This window comes from Apus apus, chromosome 2 (assembly GCF_020740795.1).
Source record: "Apus apus isolate bApuApu2 chromosome 2, bApuApu2.pri.cur, whole genome shotgun sequence".
NCBI classification, from domain to species: domain Eukaryota; kingdom Metazoa; phylum Chordata; class Aves; order Apodiformes; family Apodidae; genus Apus; species Apus apus.
This window is the reverse complement of record NC_067283.1, coordinates 145,660,618-145,680,834: the sequence shown is the minus strand read 5'-3', so window position 1 is coordinate 145,680,834 and position 20,217 is coordinate 145,660,618. Positions and strand designations below refer to the sequence as shown.

Genomic DNA, 20,217 nt, shown 5'->3' with positions numbered 1-20,217 from the left:
CAAGAGGCAGGAACCATCCTCTGTCCCCACTTATTTCCATGGGGATTCAACCCCAGGCAGAGCTGGAGGAGTCAGGGCTCAGAGCCTGGAGGCTCAGGCACAACAGGACACATACAGGGACCTCAGAGAAGCTGATCTTTGAGACCAACCCCCATTTTTTCAGATTAAGCCAAACACACTCAAGCTGCATTCCCCTCAAGACACTGCAAGAAATGGGGACAAACATTATGAAACCAAGTTTATTAAACTTTCTACAAGTCAGACTTTATCATCCGGGTTTCCACATACATATACATATTTACAAGTTGGACATAGTGTTTTTAGCTTTTCTGGCAGAGTTTTCTACCAATATATACAAATTGTACTGTTTCTCATAGAAGGGTTAAACTGTATCACAGATACAAATGTCAAGCAATCATGAGAGGTTTAGTGCAACGGAGAGCTGTAGCGCCCTGCTCTTAATGCTCATGATTCTGTCAAGTTAGTATTGCCAACAATAATTCACATTAAATTGCTCTTTGACACCTCTTATTAGGACAAAGTACAACAAAACAAGAAAACAAAACCCCAAACAGTAAGGTATGTACAAAGTACACAGTCCATGAGGTATACATGGTATTCTCGCAACGCGTGGTGGGACTGCAGCCTGCTGGGGGTTAACCCTTAAAATAACTTCACTCAACTCTGCTATGCTGGGGACAAGGGTTACCCAGCCCCTGGCAATCTCAGCAGCTGTGCCCTTGCCAGAGGCGAAGGGACATCTCTTTGCATAAGCCACTGGACACAAATGTGAAACGAAGCGGAAATTTTAGGCAGGACTAAGCTTTACTTACCCCCAACCCAGGAAGCTAATGATTTAGATATATTCATTATCCACGCACATTGGAAAACTATGACTAATCATGCAAAAAAAAAAAAAAAAAAAAAAAAAAAAAAGGGTGGGGGGGTGGGAGGAGGGGGAAAGAGAGGGGGGGGAAATGTAGCCATAGGCAAACAACATACCTGAATAATCAGCTAAGGGCGTATGGAGATTTTACTCTTAAGACTAACCTTTGGGGGGGGCAGAGGGGCAAAGAGGAGAGGGGATGTGATGGTTTTAAGAGTTGAGCTTGTAGGAAAACATGACTGTGTTTACACGTACTGTACAAGATACCCCTTGTTGTCTCCCAAGGGAAGGCGCCCCAGCCAATAGTGTTACGGTTTGGTAAACGGATATGTTTTGGCACTCGGAGCTAAAGAGACCTGCTACTTGACAAGCTCACTGAGGGCATGAAGTTCTATAGGCTACACCATGGTAATGTGAGGATTAAGTCTATTTAAAATGCTTTCCTGGTCAGCAAGTGGAATTGGAGGGGATCCGACTAGAAGATCCATTAGTTTCTGCTTCAGAAAGAGCCACAGCAGTGATTTGTCTTACGGGTGGATCTAGTTGCTTCATGCCTCTGGAAGCAAGATGGGCTGAAGGAGGAGCAGCGAGCGGGTGGCTGGCCGTGGTGGGCGAAGACCTCCTTCCCTCCTTAAAGTGCACTCTCAGTCAGAAAGCTACTTTGCAAGCCGGCTGGTGTGTCACACTGAGTCGATTCCCCTTTTTACCCATTTCTGTCAGATTTTCTCAGTTAGAGGCACACCTCGTGCCCTCCACCTCCTGCACATCGCGGCCAGGGCTCTGCACCCCTGTAGCCACCATGGGAAAGCAGACAGAGCTGCCTTTCTGTCTCACACCTCAGCAGCTGAAAGACCCTGCAGCCAAGATGTAGCCAGTTCCACCAGTGAAGGATGTGGGAGACAGGAGAAAAGCCAGATGGCTCTCACAAAGCTGCATGGGTCCTCCAGGGCTGGCAGGATGGACCTCCTAGCAGAAGAAGAGGATGGAGCTCTGAGCACATTCAAAGAGCAGAGATCGACAGGGTTGGCGTTTAAACAAGGTCACTTTTCTGACCATACTGGCACTTTAAGATGCTGTTGTGAGTTTGCAAACGTGGAAGAAGGAAACTCTACGAAGATGCCGGAGGTGAGAGCCGCCAAGGTTAGAGAGATTTTGGGGCTAGCAGAAGAAGGAACTTATATCGTCACTGTCTCCGTGGTATTCTGGAACGATTTGATCCGAAGTGCCTGTCTCCTGGTCTGTATATCCAGGCTCCAAGACTGCCTCGAACCAAGGGTGAAGCAAGATCTCTGGAGCAGTGAGTCTTTCAGAGGGCTCCCGCCTCAGGAGGCTGCGGATGAGGCATCGGGCTTTGGGGGAGACATGGTCAGGAATACAGAACTGTCCACGCCGGATCTTGGAAAACAGAGTGCTAGGGTCCGAGTCATGGAAGGGATAGCGTCCCACTAGCAGGGTATAGAGCATCACTCCCAAACTCCACACGTCAGCTGATTTTCCAGAGTAAGTCCCCGTTGTGTTTAGGATCTCAGGGCTGACATAGGCCGGGCAGCCGTGCTTGTCTGAGAGCGCATCGTCTTCACCTTTGATGATGTGTGTGTCTTCCAGGCTCTCCAGCCGCAGCTGAGTCCTAGGGAGGGCAGGAGAGGAAGCCACAGGTTAGAAATAGCAACACCCAGACACAAGTGAGCTCAGTGGGCCCCCTGCCACAGCAATCCCTGCTTTCCTTGCTTCAGCTTAAGGAAAAGGAGAGAAAACGCTTTTCAATTTGCAGTGAAGAGGTTGCCTGGACACCTTCACCCATGTAATGGAAGTGCAGCTACATGTATGGGGGGGGGGGGCGTGCTCAGAAAAGCCTACTTATTTTATTTATGGGAGATTTTAACAACACAGAGAACTCTGAAGGAGCCCCAGCAAGTCACCTTCTATCTCTGCAGGTTGCACTGTGACTGCTGGGGGTTAATCAGCTACAACACACCACACATGCTGCCCTTTGCGGTTCAAGCTTTGAGCAAAGAGCGTCCAGCTGCGGGATTTGCAAACCACAAAGTCCAGCTCCCTTCCATGCTTGTGGGAATCATTGTCTCTCCTGAGTTTTATATATATATATATATATATATTTATTTTTTTTAATTTTATTTTTAAATTTTTACTCTTTTTGCCTTTCTGGAGGGTACCACAGCACTTGCCACCTCCCAAGTTGAGACGGGTGCACCCTGATCTCCTGTTCTGAGGGGAAGGGGAGCTTCACATCAGCGAGGAAGGCACGGGCTGGCCCTGGAAGGGCTGAGCCCTGCCTGCCGCCCGCTGGGGTGTCGCTGCAGCCTGTCCCCGGCGTGACCTCGCAAATACCCATTGGTTCTGCAAACGGAAAATATGACTCAACACGAACCGTGGGCCCGGGATTGGCTGCAGGAGCCCTGAAACTGCACCTGTGCCGGAGAGCCCTGAGTCCGCCTGCCATTGCTTAACCCTCTTCTTGCCAAATGGGATGCACATGACACTGGCCTGTGCAACGCATTATTTCCAAATGAGCGAGGCTGTGTGCAATGTAACATTTCAACAAATGTTTCATCTTCTTATGGGCGGGAAAAGCTGCAATAGTTTCCTTCAAAGGAATTACTTTCTTTGCGTGTCAACACAGAGTTGTTGCTGTTCAAGAGGGGCAGTGCTCGTTAATTTTCTTATCATGTTTTATAAACGATATCCTGAAGAAGCATTAGCCCAGTTAAGAAAAAACAAACAACAAAATGGTTTTTCTTCTGCCTCAGCAGTATCAACTTCTGTTTCATCAGATTAAGCACATCTCCATTATTTCTGCTTATCTTTTGAACTTTCCACAGGAGAAGCAGCTAATAAGTCAGTTTTGGTGATTAAAAATTTATTTCTGGCTCTGCCATGTGTGATGAGGCACTACAGGAGCAGCAAACACTTCAGGGAAATACTGAATTATTTCCCTAATCTAAATTTAACAACTAGATTCTAGATCTCCTTCCTCTATTCCTAGGCTTTAGGCTAAGTTTCACCAGAATCCTTTTCTTCAGTGCAGCATTCCCAAAGTAATATTTAACTGTGTCCCACCTTCCCTCCTGTGTGTGCCCACATCCACGGGCACAGAGGGCAAGGAGTGGTAGAGGGGGAGGGATAAAAGCCTTGAAGGGCACAGATGGTCTTTTGTTAGCAGCATAACCCTGATCAGTAGAGGATTTCAGAATGAGACCCCTCCCGAGCACGACTCTGCCACCAGACAGCTCTCTCAAGCACAAGTAGGGTCCAGAGCTCCAGCTCCTCACATCTCCTGCTCCCCCAGCCAGGCTGCTCCCCAGCCCTGGCCCAATGTCTCAGTCTCCCTCCACTTCCTCTCTCTGCCTTTTATTCATTTTACGCTGAATGAGTAGCACACATGACATCTTCTGGTGCTAAGGAGCATCAGAACTATTGTCCCTTTGTTTACCAGCAGGTTTCACTGAACTTCTGCTGAATGAGAGGAAACTCCCGGAGAGTTTCCTCCCTTTCATCAGTCAAGATCTAACTAAGAGTAAGTGCATACCAGCTAGATCCATGACCTACTACATACGTGTGATGGGGACCTACTCAGATTGCTCGCAAGTAATGCCTGGCTGACACAGCCTTTTCTACTCCCTGGGATGCTTTTGCCTCTCTGGATGTGGCATTCCTCCCTCCCCACTCACCCCAGGGCTGGCTGGCGACAACCGCTTACCTTTCTTCATTAGAGAAGACAAATTTCCTGAGCTTGAGGTCACCAAGTACGATGGCCGACTGGTGGCAGTGAGCTACAGCAGAGACGATCTGCTTGAACAGCCGGGCAGCCTCCTCTTCCTTCAGCCTCTTGCAGCTCCTCACGTAGGAGTGCATGTCCCCAAAGTCCTTTTCAAAGAACACATAGGCCTTGGTGTCCCCGAGGATGACTTCGACAACCCCGGTGATGTTTCTGTGCGATGGCAGCTGAATGTAAGGCCGGATCTTGTCCTGGTAGTGTTTGAGGGGGAACACCTGTAAAGAGGAAATTAAACCAAAATTCACTCTCGAGGGCGCTGAAAGCAGTTGCTCGCGTAGCAACTCTCCCCAAACAATGACGAGGGAGCTGGAGGGGAGCCAGGGCTCGGCAGGAGCACCGTTCAAAGCAGTTACCGAGACCCTTCCTGTTCGTTTTATATTGAAAAGCCGAGGGAGGGGGGGGGGGGGGAGGCGAAGAAAAAAAGAAAGAAAAATAAAAATGTCCACCCCCCTTTCAAGATAAAACGCTCCAAGCCTTTTTGAGATGATGCTCCGAGGTCAACCCGGAGTTCCAGCTGACTTCCAGGACAGGTAAAATCCCCACCGGCAGCTGGCCGGGGCGCAGAGGGAGGATGTTTTTTTTTAAGGCTCTCCCCCGTGTCGAGACGCTCAGAACAGCCGGCAGGTTCCCCCCGGTGACCCTATCCCAACCCTCGCCATCCGCACCCGCGGAGCTCCGCGCTCACCTTGCAGCGCAGCTCCCGCCCGGAGCTGACGCTCAGCGCCCTGGACACCTGCTCCCGCTCGGCCAGCGGCAGCAGCAGGTACGAGGCGATCAGGCTGGGACCCGCCGATCCCCCGCCGGCGGGAGAAGCCGGAGGAGCACAAGGCGAACCGGGAGCGCTCAAGCAATCCGGGGGTCCGCAGTCGGCGAGGCGAGGGGATTTGGCAGCCGGGGTTTCTTCGGCGGGGCCGTCGTGGAGGGTGTGGAGCCGCTTGGCCGGAGCGCTGCGGCAGCGGGCGGCCGGCAGCAGGGACGCGGGGCGGCTCATGGAGGGGAGCGGCGGCGGGCGCGGAGCTAGAGGCGGCCGGTGCGGGCTGGGCGCATCCCTTCGCTCACGCCGCCGAAACCTCGGGCCGTGTCCACCATCTGCTGCCGAGTCCGCGCTAAAGTAGTTGGAGGCTTTTAAAAAAAAAAAAAAAAAAAAAAAAGTAAAAAAAAAAAAAAGTGAGTCTCCTCCTACCGGCCCTGACGCAAGGGGCAGGGGTGGGGGGGGGAAATGGGAGGAGAGAGACTCGGAAACGCCTGCTCTGCTCCTCCTGCTGCGCTCCGCGGAGCCGGTCCCAGGCAGGTCTCCCGCTGCCCCGCCCGCCTGCGTGTCCCGCCGGGCACCCGGGGCCGCGGAGAGGATCCGCCCTCCCGTGGTCCTCCAGCCGGTCTGGAAGAAGGTCATCGCATGTCCGAGGGGATGGCAGCGCTCGGGGAGCACCCCTTGCTTTTGGGGTTCGCCCCTCGCAAGCCCAGCCCGCTCACAACAACCCCTCTCTCTTTTCCCCCCCAACCTCCACCCCTCCCTTATAAGCACAAAGATAGAGGCAGGGAGCGTTTTCTAGCAAAGTTTAAGGGGGCGGGGGCGGGGGGGGAAAGTCACCGGCACCCAGAGATGAGCGTCTCTTCTGCAGAGGCAGCCCTGGAAATGGCACCAGCGGGTTTATCCACCAGCAGCGTGTGCCGCTGGGAAACGGTGCCAGGAATTTCAAATGCCCCCGTAGCGCTTTCGAGACAGCATCGCCTTGTGCGATGTGTAAATACATGAAGTTAAGCCGGGCTAATTGTGGAGAGAAAGCGAGCCCAGCTCCATTCCCAGGAGCTTTTTCTTTATACATTTACCCTGGCTTCTCCCCAGCTCCAATTCTCGCTTTTCACTAATCCCTAATTAACTGTCGTTCACTCCAAGCTTTGCATCACGAAGCTGTTGTGTATTTACCACTTGTTCACGAGCGTGGATTTAACGTGCACCCCCATTGCACCGGGTGTTTCCCATGTTAAAACTATCTGCTCTCCGTAAAAGGAATAGCACGGAGAGCAAGAAGCAGCCAGCAGCTGGAGTGACCTGTGAGGAGCAGGCAGTCGAGCTCAGCAGCCACCACCGGGCTCAGAAGTGTGAGTTTAAAGGAATAGTAAATAGATTTGCAGCCAGGACTGCAAGTAAACCGAAGAAAAATGAGAGAAAACCAGACAACAAATCATCCCTGGAAAAAACGCAGACAGCTGTAGTTTTGACAAGTGTGCTTCAGAAGGAAACTCTCCAGCTTTTCTGTTTACATATATGCAAATTTTCTGTAATTCGGCGCTGAGGCTTCCCTAATAACCCAGGGAGCCTGAGTTTCGTTATTCTGCAGGCTCGGTTCTTACCCGTTTTGGTTTCCCCAACTCTGGTCTGTTTAAGCAGCAGAGGACAGGGTTGCCCCCACCTCCCATCCCTGAGGCCTGTGGTGCCACCCGTGCAGGTGCTGCTCAGATTCCTGACAGAGAACTGCACAGCAAACCCGTGCGTGCCTTCAGCTACCTCTGGTGTATTTTAAGAAACAAATGAAGCTCTTGTGCGGGATGATGACTCACAGCATAGCAGACCCATTAATGCATTTAAACATAAAATACATATGCCATAAAGGGATATCCCAGGGCCTGCATTTTCCTTTTTTTTTTTTTTTTCTTTATCCCCTCCCCCAGAAATACAATTCCATTAATGTCTGCAGATTGTTTCGGAGCAATTCACCGCAACTCTGCAAGCACGCTATTTGACTTCATTCCTCTCACAGGCAAAACATCCTGGAAGATCCATCAGGCCTTTGTTTTACTTTTCCCTTCCTGGAAGTTGAATGACTGGGATGCCACTGCCAGGTGAATTTAGGTGAATCCAGCATGTGTGGGCTGCTTCCTACAACTGAGGTGATGCGGGGGGGGGGGGGAGGAGGGGTGGTGCCAGTGATTTGGGGAACAGGGGAAGGGTGTAGACACATCATCAAAGTAGTAATGGACCTACATAAACATACTCCTGGGTATTATTGGTGTGTAACAGTCTCCGGTAGTGCTCTCAGGACAAGGGAGTGCACCTGGGGTAAGTAAGAGCCTTGGGTCCGTGCCCTCCTGAAGATCCCGTCCCAGCTCCTGTGCCAGCTCGTTGTCCCCACTGAGAAGGTCCACACTGTAAATCCATTAGCACACATTGTCAGAAGCCTTATCCTTCACCTTCTAAGCCTCACATCCATTTAAAGCCTCTTAAAGTCCACAGCTCATCACCTCATGCCACCAGGACCAGCACAGGTGTGTGGTTCAGGCTACTGGCAGTCAAATGGGGATGGCAACCCTTGGTTCTTAAGAAGGGCACCTTCCTCCCCCCCACCATTGTCCTGTCCCCCTAAAAAGCATGTGGAGTGTGAGGGGAGAGCAGAGCACAGAGGTACACACAGCACTGCATCCCACAGTCCTACCAGAGGCTCCTGGTGCCTGGGCAGCCTCTTCTCATAGGAATTCTCCCAGTTTCATGCTCCGTGGGGGTGTCCCTGCTAACCAGAGCACAGAAACTGGGTGTGCAGTGCCCAGAAACCAGGAAAAAGATAACCCCCGGGCAATTCATCCCAGAAGTGCAGGTGTGTGCCCTCTCCCTGCTGACTTCATAGACCAAACTTCAGTTATCTACATGTGGCTGAAATGAACCCAAGCTTAAATCTTCCAGGTATCAGGTCTTTGCAAAATGGAGACAGTTCTGCACAGCAGGAAACCTTCATTGCTTCTTTAAAATGCCTGGCATGCTTTCAGGTACTCAAAGCATTAATGTCATGAATAAACATGCAGTAGCAATTATTAACAAAATCATGAATGCTCACTACCTTATTCTCAGTCTTATATTTAAGGTATGGATCATTACATCCAAACTCCTTTCCATTCCCACCAGATTAATTCCAACAGACAGAGTAGAGAAGTGATTCCCACTCTGTGTTTTCTGGTTTTTGTTTGGTTTTCATTTTTTTGTTTGGTTGGTTTTATTTTGGCTGATGCACAAAATGCAGAATAAAAGAAAAAATAAAAGGGATGCCAGGGATAATGTCTGATGGTCTGCATGACACGGTGCTTCTCAGAAGGTTGAAATTTGTCCTCCTTACCCATCTCCACCACTGCTTGCATGCAAACCTGGCTTGGTTATGAACCAGTGCAGAAAACAGGAGGAACTTGAGGGAGAGGCTTGTGAAGAACAGAGCAACTGTTACAGCATTTCAGTATGAAAAGATTTTTGCAGAATATGGGGCTACCACACTTGCCATAATGGTTTCTTGTTCATTGTTCACCACAGGTTTTTAAGCAGCCAGGCATATCTCCTGCATTAGTCTTCTCAAGAAACCAAAAGCCATTAGGGATCTTCTTTCTATTCCCTGTGCAAGCCTTCACCATTCCATCTCCCCCTCCACCAGAAAAGATTTTTTGGGGGTTGCCTGCTTAACATGCATGAGATGAGTACTAGCACAGCAGTCTCAGCTGTGCCTGCAGTTAATTTGAGTCTGAATGGCCTTACAGCCTTTCCAAAAGAAGCAAGGCAGTCTTAGGTATCTTCGATGGGATAGCACTGTAAATCACTGTGGAACACAGATCAGTGCAGAATTACAGTCACAGACCTAACTTCAGGATAAAATATTGAATCTGTGGATGAGTCTTCCTACCCAAGTGCCAGAAAAATGAACCACTGTGAGCCAGCAGACTACAAGGAACCAAGGACCCAGCCTTGGATGCTCCCAGTACCAGTGAGGTCGGGCAGGGGTGGCCTTTGGGAGTACACTTGTGTTTGGCAAAGGACAACAGTGTGCAACAGGCACCTTACAAAGGCTAAGGAAGTCTGAGGAGCTCCCAGTCGAAGGATATTAAAAAAACATCACAAAAGGTAGATTGTGCTGCACAGCTGTTCACTGCCTCCACTCTTCCTGGAGTCCTGGCTGCTACGTGAGGAGCTGGGACTAGAGCAGAGATGAGATCCTGTGGGATGTGTATCACATACCTGGCATGTACCAGCAAAGGGAAGGGTCTTGCCCAGCCCAGCCCAGATTTGCCAGAACTTTGGCAAGTTTAGTGTTGCTCTTCATACATTTTTTCTAATTCTTTTTTAAATGACAAGCAGTGCTATTGCATCTGCCAGATGAAGAACCCAGAATTTCTGGTGGTCAGGCATCAACATTCTCTTTTTCTAGCATGTTATTTTATTTAAGGGGATTTCTGTTGTGTGGCATTCAAGCCTGTCTCACCCTCAGCCAGTCCCTACACTCACCTGATCGGCTCCTTTTTCTTAGATGCTCACAAAATTATCTCAACTGCTCCAGTTCTCTGACCCTTTATCTTTGTAACTGGAGCAGCCAGAGGCAATGAGAATTGTGTAACCATCTCCCCACTTCCCAAGTGCTTGGGACAGGTCTGGTAACTCTGATAATATATCTCATGGGATACACAGAGTAAATCTCTATTAGATTATGCCATTTATAAATAAACTGGCTGCTTACTATGGGAAGAAATTAAAAAGTCATTATTTTAGTTGTTAGATGAGAGAGGCATGACACACAAATACTTCAGCTAACATTAAACTATCAGGCAAATGATGAAAAATAATTATTTTGCAAGATATCTGAAGCTGTGTAATGAAACTTACAACTGCTAGATTGAAAGCCAGCAATGTAAAACCAGCAGGTTGTCCATAATCTACTACGGTACAGAATCGCTCTGCACAGACAGGGCTGAAAGAGTAGATGTGTGGCCAGGTGATAAAGAACTTCAAGAGTAATGTGTTTTATAGCAGGAATGGCATCTGTGATAAATCCACAACCATCCTTAGACACTGGAACTCAGCAGCAGATTCACTGTTAAGATATAAAACACATGACGAGCATGCAGTGACATCAAAAGAAGTGCAATGTAATGGTGTTCAGATGTCTCCCCTCAAGCCAGCAGAGAAGCTGCTCTGAGGGTTGCTTTTTCTAGGAACCCTAAATAATTCCCTTCTGATGAGACAGTTGTTATCAAATCCAAGGAGTCTCATGAGCAGCACCTCCTGACTTTGTTCCTTTGCAAACTGAAGAGCATGAAGGCTTCTTCTGTTGCTTGAAAGATGTGTGAAGGCTCAGGTTTTAAACCTCAAATCCTGTTTTTACTTCAGAAGTTGATTGCACAAGCGGGCAGTGAATGAGTGTCTCTCCATTTCCCTTGCGGTCAGAGAAGATCCTATTCATACTGAGTTTACAAGCAAACACTTCCTTTGGTGAGCTTCCCATGCAATTCAATTCATGTGCCTGCTTTCAAGCTCAGTCTTTGGGTCTGGGCTAACATCAGAAGAAGTGAATGAGGCAGGCTCTCTCCTCAGCCCACCGCAGCATTTTCTGCAGCATTTGGAAATGATGAAGCGCGCAGTGTTTGCTGCACATTGCTGCTCTCCTGTTAAATCTCTGAGATTGCTCATGCACCAAGAGGCTACACACACAGATGGGTATCTGCTGTGCGACGTAATGCAGCCCGGAATTGTTCTTGCTTAACAAGCAATCTAATGTTTTTACTTCTTATAGTTACTGGCTGGCAGCCTAGAATCTGCTGGCACCTACACATAGGATTCTTCTCTGAGCACTGCTGTGACCATGTCATGTGTATTAACTGTAGGTATTTTATTTATGGAAGATCTGGAATTTGCAGTCACTACTAGTCTGTACTTGTAGTGAGAAGCTCTCAGCTTAAGGCTTTGGCTGCAGCAAGAGAAATGAAGACCTGCCTTTGGGATATTCCAACATTTTCCACTCCAGGAAGCCCCTTTCCTAGGTGCATCTTCTCCACTCTAGAACAGAGCACTACTCATTTTAGAAGTGTTCACTTAATGGACTACAGAGTACCTCAGAATCTACACATGGGAGATTTTTAGGGAAGGTGGAGATTAACATTCACTTTAAATGACAGTGAAATTTAGTCAAGTTGCACAAGGAATTCTGAGCTAGTTTTGGCCAAAGTACTAGAGCTATTGAGAAAAACACCATGAGGTACTTGTGACCACAGACAGGTAAGACCTCTGTCATCAGCCACTCATGAGGAAACATGAGTTTATCCAAGAGGACATTGTCTAAAATAAGGCAGTGTGTTGGCCTTGGCTGTTGAGTCATCAGTATCACTTCCTGCAAGCCCCTGCTTTTGCTCCAGGTATTTCTCATGGGAGCACTGACTTACCCTAGTCTTTATGATTCTTCTAGAATGAATAAGATCACAGCTCCGGAGCAGCAATGATGAATATGTCCCTGATTCAGAGGGATGTGCGCTCCTTTTAGCACAAGTGTGCTAAATCTTCCATGAGATGCCTGCCTGATTAGTTCTTATCTTTACACATCATGGCTCCACTGATTTGAAAACTTCAGAGTCTCTAGTTGTCAACTGCAGAATTCAGGGGGAGAATCTGTTCAAGTGAGAGAGATGTGTTAATGGCTTGAGCCTCGGGGTACCACAGAAAGCTGTTGCATAGGGATCTCTCTTGCCTTTTCTTTATTTTAATGTTTGATTAGATGTTTCTTTAATCACTCCAAATACTATGTGGAACTTCTGTTCTCTGGCAGAGACAGATTCTCACCAAGTTTCAGTGACAGACCCTTCTCTGCCACATTGAGGTTTGCTGCATTGGTAAAGCACCCCTTATAGAAAAGGAAAAAAAAAGAAACACCTCACCTCTGAGTTTCTTTCCTTAAATATTGTTGCAAAATTTCTGACGTCAAACAATGAGATACAAATTACCCTGAGAACTGTTAACATATGCCTGTTTACATATGATAACTTATAGCCAAAACAGATTAAGATTTGAAGGTTTAACTGCTGCTGAGTTTCCACTTCTGTGAATCACACAGACCAGCTTATTCATCACAGACACTTATTTTTATTATTTAACTCTTTCAAGCTTCTTCTATCCAGAGCAGAGTTTATGGTGGACATGGGACACATGGGAACAGAGAGGTCACAACTGCACAGCAAAGCCCAAATTTTGTAAATGAAAGAGCAAAGAGCTGTCAGTAAGTCCAGCCAGCCCAGTGAATCAGTAGCAGTTCATAACTTCCACCAGGTCAGCTGAGAGGCACAGAAGCCTTCCCCAGTTGCCAAGACTAGTCTGTCCTTCCACCTAGTAAAGTACCAGCTGCAATACACATTGATGACCAAGGCTGAAATATTTCAATTTCAGAAGGAAAATTACTTATAAGAACCAACAAGAGAGAACCAGCTATGAAAAATCAACAGGATGGCTCAAAGCCAAGGTTCAGAGAAGAAAATTTCACTCATCATATTAGGATTCCTTGGATGTTATTATGTAGTTTAAACTCAGAAATACCAAACATTCTGGGGAGATCTGCACTGATTTCACTAAAGACAGGCAGTTTTCTCCAGCAGTTGAATCTATGCAGTGCACCACTGATCTTGATGACATTCATTCAAGTACTCTCATCAGCAACCCTAATGCAAGTGCATGAAGTATTATTTGTCTTTTTCTGGATAATATAGCTGTGACCATATTTGAAAGGGGGTATCTCTGATGATAAAAGAAACCTACCTCTGTTTAAATACACATGCCTCCTTACCTCATAGGTGATTGTTATTAACACTAAGCAGGTGAGTGCTGCCAAAAATCCGTCCATTTCTTTCAGCTAAAGCCTGAGAAGGATTCCAGAATTTAGGCTGCTCAGGCACTTGCTGCTCAGGCTCTCTGATTCACTGATGCTGCCTAGCTCAGTCCAGCAAAGGGAGGAAGGAAGATCATGTATTTTGAGGTAGGAATATGAACATTTAAAAATACCTTTCCACTTACAAGTAGCAATAAATGAGTGTTTGACTATTTGTTCTCTTCTCATATAAAGTGTTGCTTCAGATTTATTTATTTTTCACTCCCAGCTGCATCATCTTAACCTGGCAGTTGACATTATTACCTGTGGATTAGCTAACACAGATTGAGCACAGCTTCCACGAGGGTCATCAGCACTGCTACGGGTTAAGCCTCCCTCTTTAACGTATGACAACAAGGTGTAACCAAGACAGCAATCTTCCTTACAGCATTACTCACTGGAACATGAGGGTAATGACCGTGTCAGGAACCGTAGCTATCTAAGGGTATACTGGTATAAACACCACACATAGCAAACCAAACCTGCTGCCACCAGTTTGTCGGTACAAATTAATCTGGGTATCGTCCAGCACTTATAATGGTATGTGTTAGTGGAAGGCACATTCAAGCATCCAGACTCCTACAGCAACTAAATTTGAGGTGTGACACTGGCCACATAAAATGTATGTACATCTTTGAATCTGAAAACCTGGGAGACTCATTACCACCAGGGACTGAATTAGATCCATGAGGACAATGTCAATGCACCTGTCAGAAACTGAAGAGATTGTGGAGCTAATGCAAGTTTCTCAGACTTACAACTGATGCTGTAGTAACCACAAAGTTAAAGATGAAACAAAAAGCTACTTTTGTTTCAGCTCAGGACATTCTGTCCCATCCCCCACCCTCCTTTTTCTGGGGGGGGACAAATGCTATAGTTAACATCCTCCCATGTGGTATTTAACTGAAAATCAATGACTTGTCTTAAAAACCAGAGGTTTGAGACCTGAGAGGTTTTAAAAGGGACCTGTTTTTTTTACACCTAAAAATGCAAACGAGTACACACTGCTCAACCACCCCCCACAGTCTCTTTCAGCTATTTCAGCTGGTCTTCCACAGACAGCACTACTCATAGATCACTGCTCAGTTTTGAAAATATGGACCTTTGGGGTCAGACTACATTATGAAAATTACCCAGCTAATCCCCATGAACACAAAAGCTCAGTGCAAATAATAATGGTTCAGTTCCTTTTTTTTTTTAGCTGTGAAATCAGCTTGCACATTAATATTCTTCAATTTCAAAATGCCAGTTCCAGTTTGAAGTGGTTTGCACTCTTAAGTGCAATTGGGGTTAATAATGGTCTGCAAAAGGAAAGCTGTTAGCAAACAGTAAGCCAGAGTGAAAAGCTTAGCATTTGGGTACCTTAGCTACATTTTACACTAAATGTCAGGTTGTACATTCAGAAAAATGACCTATGAAAATACCATCCAACTTGCTAAGGAACCCAAAGCTCAAAGAACCCTGTGTTTTCTGCTTCACATATGCAGAGATAATTGCTATCTGACCACCAAGGCACCTTCTTTTACCCATGGCTATTTCTAACTCATATATAGAATCATAGAATTGTCAAGGTTGGAAAAGACCTTCAAGATCATCAAGTCCAACCATCCACCCTACAACCCCTAACCACCAAAACATCTTATGCAACACCATGTCTACCTCTTTTTTAACATCTCCAGGGTTGGTGCCTCCACTATCTCCCTGGGCAGCCTGTTCCAGTGCCTTACCACTCTTTCTGTGAAGAAATTTTTTCTGCTAGATGTGTTGAGATCAATTTAGGTAATAAATACGGAGTGTTACAAAGTTTTTATGTCCTTTTTTGGATTTGTGCCCAAATGCATAGATATCTGAAGCTTATATAAAATGAGATTAACTGCTTTTCTGTTCAAGGCTACAATGTATTTGTTACAATGTATTTGTATCACCTACAAATTAGTTATTGGAAAAAATTTGAACATAATTGTAGTCTCCTAACATACATATTAAGGTAAAGCCTGCTGGGACTTCCAAATGCAAAAAGCCTGAAATAAAATCTTCTGAATCTCAAAAGAAAAGTTAAGTTAGGGCAGAGTGTTCAGTAATTATAAGAACAAGGCCAAGATCCTCAAAGGTGAGTGGTAATTTTGTGCTTCTACACATAAGGTACAGATGTGCAGCCCTTCCTGCAAATTAAGTTCTATTAAAGTTTCTTGAAGTTGGTATTAAAACACCAATGTGCTCCCAAGCAGGGCATATGACTTGGGGAAATCCTTGGTCAGATTGTCCTACCCGCAGAATTCCCAGCAGTTACAGGGAGAATAACAGACCTACCTGCAGTACTGAGCAGAGCACCCACTTCTCCACGCCAGCAGAATCTGCATCTCTAGTATGCAGAAAAAATGAGCACACTGACAAGGGAGGTTAAATGCTGCAAAACATGTTTTATTTATCAAATGCAAGCTTTTAGAATTTCAGGAAGGTTAAAAAAAAACCAAACAAGTTAAACTGGAATTCCTCATATTTGGCAGTTTAAAAAATGCTTTCAGTCACAGCCGAGACCTTCAACTCTGCCTATAAATGAAACACTTTAAATAACAATCAGTTACACAACCTACTTACAATCAGCAGCTTATCTCACAAGACCTCTAACAACAAATTTTCTTTGTAGCAGCAGCGTATCCAGCTGACTTCTCCAGTGTTGTCCAGCTTTGTTTTTTCTGACTGTCAATCGCCCTTTTAAGTGCTTCATCTGGCACAAGATCTGATTCTTTTATATTAGTATGGCTACAGCCAATTTTAGGGCATCTGTTAAAAAGAAAAGAGAGACTCCATTAAATATGAAGAATTGTTTTTGTCAGATATAGGCTTTTACATAACATCTTCTGGTTAATTGTATTTATCTGGGATTTCCTTTCTGTCAGTTCCTTGTTAGTGCTTTTCCTCTTCACGACCTCTCTGTGGGGAAAAATAAATCAGGTTCTCTAAACTGGTGGGAATTAACAGCTGAAGAAAGGGAGGAACACAGCAAGAGACAGAGCCTTTTACCTGTAGATCACTCTCTTGCTTCGTGGACGCAAGCTGCCTGCATCAGGAATGATATCAGCATTGCTCAGACATCTTTCTGTGTTGCTTTCTCTTTGCAGTCCTCTACAAACTGCATGTAACTACCTCTTATGTCAGTAATCTGCAGTGCAGAAGTACAATCTTTACTGATAGATAACTAAGAAAATTATTTTCTAGGAAAACAGATACAAGAAAATGAGACTTGCAAAAGCCTGACTGGTGAATCAGTGGACTATCTAGTTGGTGTAAAATTTTTCCTGGTCTCTTCTGAACTGAGAAAGCACAGAAAGGAGAGATGGGGTCAAATCACGAGCTTCTAAATTATCAACAAATGCAAAATGTCTTACTACTACTTGAAACATCCAGATAAAGACAGCAGGGTGAAAGATATTCACGGACCAGGGATCATGTTCCTTTGGCAGTGGCCCAAACACACACAGATGGTACCTGTAGTGAGAAGTAACACTTTTCCTGAATTTTTTCCTTAATTAGGAGTAATTTTTGTCTAAGGACCTGAACTTATTTTCATTCAGTACTCACAGCTTTTACTCCAGATTTGTCCACAGCTTACTGTGTTTGTCGTGGACAAATCAGTTAATTGTTCTGCTCCTCAGTTTTCTCATTTATCACCTTATTAGAGCAATTGCTTGCCAGATTAATGAATAACAAGCGTTCAGAAAGCTCCTCATGTTTCCTGTAAGCATAAAATGTGAGTGTGTCCTTCCAGGCAGTGGAAAATAGTGAGCAAACTGAGACACGTAAGCGCTGCCTGAAGGAGCCTGCAGTGAGTCTATCAGCACAAAGCTGGTGTGCACGTCAGCTGAAGAGCTGACAATCAGCCAGTGCCCTGCCAAGAGCACCGAAGGGATACCGTGGATTCCAAGCACGTGTGAGGAAACAGCCACTTCTGTAACCTCAGAGAGAGCAACAGCTTTGATTTCAGAGTCAGGATAGAGAGGATCCCCTCACCACAGCTCTGCTCTGTGGAGGTACCTGCTCCCACTTGAGCGTTGCTGGCAGGCGGGTGGTCAAGTAGCAACACCATGAGAAGGGGGTACTCAAAGGGGGAACTTGCTGCATCAACTGGCCTCTCTTCCCACCACAGCAGACTATGGTTTTTCAAAACTGAGTGCATTTTCATGAGAAAAGTTGAATTTGCAGTAGATCAGAGAGACTGGGCACAGAAAACCAAGCAGTCTTAGTTATAGAGAAGCCAAGTTATTCCTGTTATTCCTGTGCTAGTGCATTTCTGGCATACTGGAATAACTACTGTAAAAATGGTTAGGTTGCAAGCTGAAAGCTCAAAATTAAGAACTGGCAGGATTCAAACTGCACAAATAACTTCATTTTGGGTGCGAGGTAGTTTTTCAAGCTGTGTTCTACAGCTTACATGCTTTCTTACTCTAAATTTTCTCTAAGTCTTTCATTTCTTAAAAGGTAAAATAAAAATTCAATCCTGTGGCCCTATTAGTTTTTCAGCAGTGCTGAAACTTTTTATTCATCACAACAGTCTCTACTACCATGACATTTTCCTGATGGATTTAAAACACAGAGAATTATTTATATATGAACAGCCTGAATTCAGTTCTGTATTGCATAAGGTATTTTTGTCATGGTTTTGGACTGTTGAGCACACACCTGATAGCCTGTCCCTATCCTCCAAAATGCTCACTTCTCTCCAACTTTTGAGCTCTTTTCCAACTCCTGGTGATTTTTCCAGCCAAGTTCCTGTCCATCCATGTTGCTGGTTTTGGTGTTATCCCCAGTACATTGCAATTACTCCACTTTTTCTCCCTACACCTCATAACACAGGCAAGGTGTTTCTGTCTTGTCCTTCAAGCTGTCTAGACACTAAGGTAGTGGTTGGACATCCCAGTCAATGCTGGATTTCACAGCAGAGCTTTCTTGCAGCTGGGAAGGGCTTTGGAAGACAAAGTTCCTCTCCACCTTTGTAACCTCATGGTGGAGTATGTAGAGTCTAACAGAAATGCAAGAGCAACAGATGGAGGAAGTAAGCTGCCTGTGGCATTATCTTTGGGGAAATTAGGTTGCTAGTCTCTGACAGACCTTCCTGAGCATGTGCAAAGTGAACATTTATGAAAAAGTCCACAACCAGTGAGTTTCCATGAGGTCATCAACCCCTAAGCGCCTCTAGCACATATGGTGTAAAAACAAATGTGAAACTACTGAAGAAATCATATGTCCTCTAAATTTGCTTTAAAAAATGTTTGAGCTCTTTTTTCTTATCTTTTTTTCTCCCTTAAATCAAAACCATGCTAAATTTGAAACATATTGGGGAGAATTTCAGGTTTAAAAATCCAGCTGTTGAATCTTTTTATTAAAAAAATGCCCTCTGTGAAAAGTTCTGTCTTATCACTCTTAAAGCCTGTACTACCTAAAGAGTTGTGTTTTAGTATTTCTCAGTTTAGCACTCACTGAAGTATTTTAATAATTCTCAGTTGTACTGGAATATAACTGTAAAAAAGGGTGCATGGAGGAGATGTTTAATTTTTTTTCATTAACTTCAGGGCTTGCTTAAATAAGCAGTGGGAACAAAATGAGCAACTACATTTTATGAAGCTGTTGTTGTTCGTGGCTATAGGGAATCTCTTTGCTTCTGTTGTGGAGGTACCACAAGTAGCTGTAATTTCCTCACACACTTCCTGAATATTTCCTTACACGCTGTTTTCATTAAAAAGAAAAGTTCCTTCACATGCACAGTGCTAACGAGGAGCCTGTGACTTGGGCAGCCACTGAGGCATTACTTCCTGCAGCCTTGCCAATCCAAATACATTTCCTAGAACAAGTGGAGTAAAATTCCACTTACACAGCAAAGCAAATAGCTTTTCCACACATTCCTGTTAGCTTACCGGACTTCTTTCTTTTGCTGCTTTCGAGTCTGGATGATTTTTAGAATGGCATCTTCTTCGTAAGTATGTCCACAGACCTTGTTTCTAACTGGCTTCTTCATTTCCATCTGTAATCAGTAAGGTGTGATGTAAAGAAACTGATAATGCCCATGAAAAGGCTTCTCATGAAATTCTATGTAAAACAGCAGGAAGTGTGTTTGCCATTCATACACAGCATTCCACTCAAATTACAGGGTCAGCTCCTGCATGGTAAACTACATTCCTACTTACCTGGGGTTTTTTCCCAAGCAATTTTGCTCTTCTCTGATAATACTTGCAATTTATAATGCCTGTTTTTTAACAAGTATTGCAGATTTGTAATAAACAATCCAGTAAAGAATATGAAATAACTATTTCCCAATCGATTATCGTAGCAGTGATAACATACCTGTGTAATGGGACAAATAAAGTTCATCTGACTCTGAGTCACAGCTATATCTTCATCGATTTGTTCAATGGCCTCATTATTATTATCTGATGGATGACAAACTGCAATGGGAAACAAGACAATTGTAATTTAATATTGAGAGCAAATACTTAAAATAAGCAAATAAAATCCAGCATTTTCCATGCATTATCTCACACCGATACAAAGATGCCACAAAATATTTCTGTAAGACTCCCTGAACAAGATACTGCAAAAAACACTGTACTATAGTCTCTTGTTAGAAAACGTGGATTTTGAAATGCTTTGTGTGTATTTGTGTGTGGCTATTTATAGCCAATGCTATAAAGCAGAGCTGGGAAGGAGAGCAAGCAGGCCTGAATATATGCAAAACCTTTGGTATTCTCTGTTCAAATTCACCAAAACCCAGTAACATTCAGATGAGTACCCAAAATCTAACAAAGGACTAGGTGGAGCTTTTGCAGATTTGGCAGTCCTACCCTCAAGATCAATTTGTGTTTCAATGTCATAAATGGGTTTGTTGT

General features: G+C 45.1%; 2 protein-coding genes across 2 annotated transcripts in view; both read right to left on the bottom strand.

Moving 5' to 3' along the window:
* Window positions 1-225: 225 nt before the first annotated feature.
* On the bottom strand, window positions 226-5,768 carry TRIB1 (tribbles pseudokinase 1). The gene is made up of 3 exons (XM_051612150.1): window positions 5,368-5,768; window positions 4,605-4,897; window positions 226-2,513 (listed from the first exon to the last, which is right to left on the bottom strand). The coding sequence occupies exons 1-3, from the start codon at window positions 5,671-5,673 to the stop codon at window positions 2,045-2,047; spliced, it is 1,068 nt and encodes a 355-aa protein (XP_051468110.1). The 5' UTR covers window positions 5,674-5,768; the 3' UTR covers window positions 226-2,044.
* A 9,968-nt stretch (window positions 5,769-15,736) lies between these two features.
* Window positions 15,737-20,217, bottom strand: part of NSMCE2 (NSE2 (MMS21) homolog, SMC5-SMC6 complex SUMO ligase) — a 134,904-nt gene continuing 130,423 nt past the window's right edge. The window contains exons 6-8 of the mRNA XM_051611119.1: window positions 19,676-19,776; window positions 19,249-19,355; window positions 15,737-16,120 (exon numbers count right to left, since the gene is read on the bottom strand). Of these exons, the coding sequence (XP_051467079.1) occupies window positions 15,961-16,120; window positions 19,249-19,355; window positions 19,676-19,776 (368 nt within the window). The 3' untranslated portion in view covers window positions 15,737-15,960. The remainder of the gene's footprint in view (window positions 16,121-19,248; window positions 19,356-19,675; window positions 19,777-20,217) is intronic.